This window comes from Oncorhynchus gorbuscha, unplaced genomic scaffold (genome assembly GCF_021184085.1).
Source record: "Oncorhynchus gorbuscha isolate QuinsamMale2020 ecotype Even-year unplaced genomic scaffold, OgorEven_v1.0 Un_scaffold_5054, whole genome shotgun sequence".
In the NCBI taxonomy this organism is placed as follows: Eukaryota; Metazoa; Chordata; class Actinopteri; order Salmoniformes; family Salmonidae; genus Oncorhynchus; species Oncorhynchus gorbuscha.
Window position 1 is genome coordinate 22,701 of NW_025748943.1, and position 5,099 is coordinate 27,799.

At 45.4% G+C, this 5,099-nt stretch overlaps 1 protein-coding gene across 1 annotated transcript; it reads left to right on the forward strand.

Annotated features, from left to right (window-relative positions):
• Window positions 1-983: 983 nt before the first annotated feature.
• LOC124028931 (histone PARylation factor 1-like) lies at window positions 984-4,802 on the forward strand (the record flags this gene model as incomplete). The annotated part of the gene is made up of 3 exons (XM_046340827.1): window positions 984-1,111; window positions 1,793-1,982; window positions 4,666-4,802. Coding segments are annotated over exons 1-3 (363 nt in total), but the record flags the coding sequence as incomplete, so codon positions are not given.
• Between the last annotated feature and the right edge of the window lie 297 nt (window positions 4,803-5,099).

A 5,099-nucleotide genomic window follows, 5' to 3' on the forward strand; every position in this document is an offset into this window, starting at 1 on the left:
GGACATTAGAATGCAGAGCTAGGATCGACTGAAACAGGACGACATTAGAAATGGTAGCTAGAATGGTAGCTAGGACTGAAACAGGACATTAGAATGGTAGCTAGGATCGACTGAAACAGGGACATTAGGAATGGTAGCTAGGATCGACTGAAACAGGACGACATTAGGAATGGTAGCTTAGGATCGACTGAAACAGGACGACATTAGAATGGTAGCAGGATCGACTGAAACAGGACGACATTAGGAATGGTAGCTAGGATGGAAACAGGACGACATTAGGAATGGTAGCTAGGATCGACTGAAACAGGACGACATTAGAATGGTAGCTAGGATCGACTGAAACAGGACGACATTAGGAATGGTAGCTAGGATCGACTGAAACAGGACGACATTAGGAATGGTAGCTAGGATCGACTGAAACAGGACGACATTAGGAATGGTAGCTAGGATCGACTGAAACAGGACGACATTAGGAATGGTAGCTAGGATGGACTGAAACAGGACGACATTAGGAATGGTAGCTAGGATCGACTGAAACAGGACGACATTAGGAATGGTAGCTAGGATCGACTGAAACAGGACGACATTAGGAATGGTAGCTAGGATCGACTGAAACAGGACGACAATGGTAGCATTAGGATAGGAAACAGGACGACATTAGGTATGGTAGCTAGGATCGACTGAAACAGGACGACATTAGGAATGGTAGCTAGGATCGACTGAAACAGACTGAAACCCTGGCTATCCGTGCATTTAAAAAAAAAAATTGTGCAATCTGGTTTGCTTAATATAATACATTTTACATGATTCATATTTTTACTTTTGATACCTAAGTATATTTAAACCAAATACTTTTAGACTTTTACTCAAGTAGTAGACTTGAGTCATTTTCTATTTAGGTATCTTTACTTTTACTCACCACTTGTCTCTGCTATGGATCTCTGGGGCGCAATGCGCACTCCGCTCCCCTAGATGGCGCTGTACATTACTTCCCAATGGCAGAAGTCCTAATGTGTTGTCGTTTGCTCCACCGCTGTGTGCTTGTTTGCTGTCGAACGGAGAAGAGGAAAAAATTATGACAGGGAAACGAAAAACTAAATCTACTCCTCAGGTATTGTCAGACCCATAAAGATATTTTTATTGGAGCAATGATAGGATGGTTTTAGCCAGCGAGTTATGTAGCAAGGGGGAATATTTGTCTTGCGTTATAAAACACGGATGGGCCACTATGGCATCTACATGAATGTCTTAACGAGCTAACAAACTAAACGTGTCTCAATAGTTTCATTTATTATTATTTTTTTTTGCAGTTAGCTTCGGTTATATTACTGTTTTCCCAAGATAGTGTAGCCAGATCATTATATTAGTATAAACTAGCTGATAACCAAGTTACCGTCCATTGACAGTATTACCATGAGCTTTTTGCAGAGCGAGTTGCTCAGGGTAACGTTCATTAGCGCACACCGTAAGCAAAACGATTTGCAACGGAAAACCAGCGTTGCTTTTTTGTTGTAATCCAGTGGCGCGTTCAGCAGGACTCAACGTTTTGGAACAGTCAGATAGAAATAGGCAATGTAGAACAAACATGCCTCTGACATGAAGGAATAAGTAATCACATCTTCTTTATTCAAGGGGTTTTATATCTGCACCTAAACATGGCCCCTGTAGTCCCTCTTCCCCCTTTCTCAGTCTGTTTATTCAGTTTGGTTTCTAATGAATACACCCAGTTATCAAACCACACATCTGTTTACACGAGCTAGTGAATTGAATTTCACCAACAGTTCTTCTTTAGGAGTCAGATTCTGCCGACGGGCAGTTGAAGAAGAAATGCCGTCCGGAGGAGCCGACAGCGAGACGGACTACTGCTGAGGTACCGGCCAGACTGAGGGAGGAGGTGGAGAGACTCTATAAACTGAGGATGCCTGAAGACTTCTACCTCTTCTGGGACTTCTGCTCCCTGCTCAGCCCCGACAACCCACGGGGTAGGTTACCCACTCACCCAGCCCTGATAACCCCTGGGGTAGGTTACCCACTCACCCAGCCCTGATAACCCCTGGGGTAGGTAACCCACTCACCCAGCCCTGATAACCCCTGGGGTAGGTTACCCACTCACCCAGCCCTGATAACCCCTGGGGTAGGTAACCCACTCACCCAGCCCTGATAACCCCTGGGGTAGGTAACCCACTCACCCAGTCCTGATAACCCCTGGGGTAGGTAACCCACTCACCCAGCCCCCGGGGTAGGTAACCCACTCACCCAGCCCCCGGGGTAGGTTACCCACTCACCCAGCCCTGATAACCCCTGGGGTAGGTAACCCACTCACCCAGCCCTGATAACCCCTGGGGTAGGTAACCCACTCACCCAGCCCTGATAACCCCTGGGGTAGGTAACCCACTCACCCAGCCCTGATAACCCCTGGGGTAGGTTACCCACTCACCCAGCCCTGATAACCCCTGGGGTAGGTTACCCACTCACCCAGCCCCCGGGGTAGGTTACCCACTCACCCAGCCCCGACAACCCCCAGGGTAGGTTAACACTATCCTATTAGCGTTCAACAGCCTGAAACACGCTATCCTATTAGCATTCAACAGCCTGAAAAACGCTATCCTATTAGCGTTCAACAGCCTGAAACACGCTATCTATTAGCGTTCAACAGCCTGAAACACGCTATCCTATTAGCGTTCAACAGCCTGAAACACGCTATCCTATTAGCGTTCAACAGCCTGAAACACGCTATCCTATTAGCGTTCAACAGCCTGAAACACGCTATCCTATTAGCGTTCAACAGCCTGAAACACGCTATCCTATTAGCGTTCAACAGCCTGAAACACGCTATCCTATTAGCGTTCAACAGCCTGAAACACGCTATCCTATTAGCGTTCAACAGCCTGAAACACGCTATCCTATTAGCATTCAACAGCCTGAATGAAACACGCTATCCTATTAGCATTCAACAGCCTGAAACACTATCCTATTAGCCAACAGCCTGAAACACGCTATCCTATTAGCGTTCAACAGCCTGAAACACGCTATCCTATTAGCATTCAACAGCCTGAAACACACTATCCTATTAGCATTCAACAGCCTGAAACACGCTATCCTATTAGCATTCAACAGCCTGAAACACTATCCTATTAGCATTCAACAGCCTGAAACACGCTATCCTATTAGCATTCAACAGCCTGAAACACTATCCTATTAGCATTCAACAGCCTGAAACACGCTATCCTATTAGCATTCAACAGCCTGAAACACGCTATCCTATTAGCATTCAACAGCCTGAATGAAACACGCTATCCTATTAGCATTCAACAGCCTGAAACACTATCCTATTAGCATTCAACAGCCTGAAACACGCTATCCTATTAGCATTCAACAGCCTGAAACACGCTATCCTATTAGCATTCAACAGCCTGAAACACGCTATCCTATTAGCGTTCAACAGCCTGAAACACTATCCTATTAGCATTCAACAGCCTGAAACACGCTATCTATTAGCGTTCAACAGCCTGAAACACGCTATCCTATTAGCGTTCAACAGCCTGAAACACGCTATCCTATTAGCGTTCAACAGCCTGAAACACGCTATCCTATTAGCATTCAACAGCCTGAAACAACAGCCTGAAACACGCTATCCTATTAGCATTCAACAGCCTGAAACACGCTATCCTATTAGCATTCAACAGCCTGAAACACTATCTATTAGCATTCAACAGCCTGAAACACTATCCTATTAGCATTCAACAGCCTGAAACACTATCCTATTAGCATTCAACAGCCTGAAACACTATCCTATTAGCATTCAACAGCCTGAAAACGCTATCCTATTAGCATTCAACAGCCTGAAACACGCTATCCTATTAGCATTCAACAGCCTGAAACACACGCTATCCTATTAGCATTCAACAGCCTGAAACACGCTATCCTATTAGCATTCAACAGCCTGAAACACGCTATCCTATTAGCATTCAACAGCCTGAAACACGCTATCTATTAGCATTCAACAGCCTGAAACACGCTATCCTATTAGCATTCAACAGCCTGAAACACGCTATCCTATTAGCATTCAACAGCCTGAAACACGCTATCCTATTAGCATTCAACAGCCTGAAACACGCTATCCTATTAGCATTCAACAGCCTGAAACACGCTATCCTATTAGCATTCAACAGCCTGAAACACGCTATCCTATTAGCGTTCAACAGCCTGAAAAACGCTATCCTATTAGCATTCAACAGCCCTGAAACACGCTATCCAACATTAAAACTATCCTGCATTCAACAGCCTGAAACACGCTATCCTATTAGCATTCAACAGCCTCACTATCCTATTAGCATTCAACAGCCTGAAACACGCTATCCTATTAGCATTCAACTAACAGCCTGAAACACGCTATCCTATTAGCATTCAACAGCCTGAAACACGCTATCCTATTAGCATTCAACAGCCTGAAAACACGCTATCCTATTAGCGTTCAACAGCCTGAAACACGCTATCCTATTAGCATTCAACAGCCTGAAACACGCTATCCTATTAGCGTTCAACAGCCTGAAACACGCTATCCTATTAGCATTCAACAGCCTGAAAAACGCTATGCTATTAGCATTCAACACGCTATATTACACATATATACACATATTGACCACATATCATTCCCCTCTCTAGACGCGCTGAAGGAATCCTTGGGTTTGAGGTTGGTTGGCCCGTTTGACATTCTGGCGGAGGCCCACCGAGCTCAGCCAACCCCAGCCCAACTACCACCTACACTGGGTGTCCTCCTCTATCCTCCGGAGTATCAGACCGTACTCGCAAGGGAATGGAGACAACCTGCTACACCTGGGTTACTACAGGTAGGGGGTTACTACAGTAATGACCTCCTACACATGGGTTACTAGGTAATGACCCTCCCTACACATGGGGTACTACAGGTAGGGGTTACTACAGGTAGGGGTTACTACAGGTAGGGGTTACTACAGGTTACTACAGGTAGGGGTTACTACAGGTTACTACAGGTAGGGTTACTACAGGTAGGGGTTACTACAGGTGGGGGTTACTACAGGTTACTACAGGTAGGGGTTACTACAGGTTTACTACAGGTA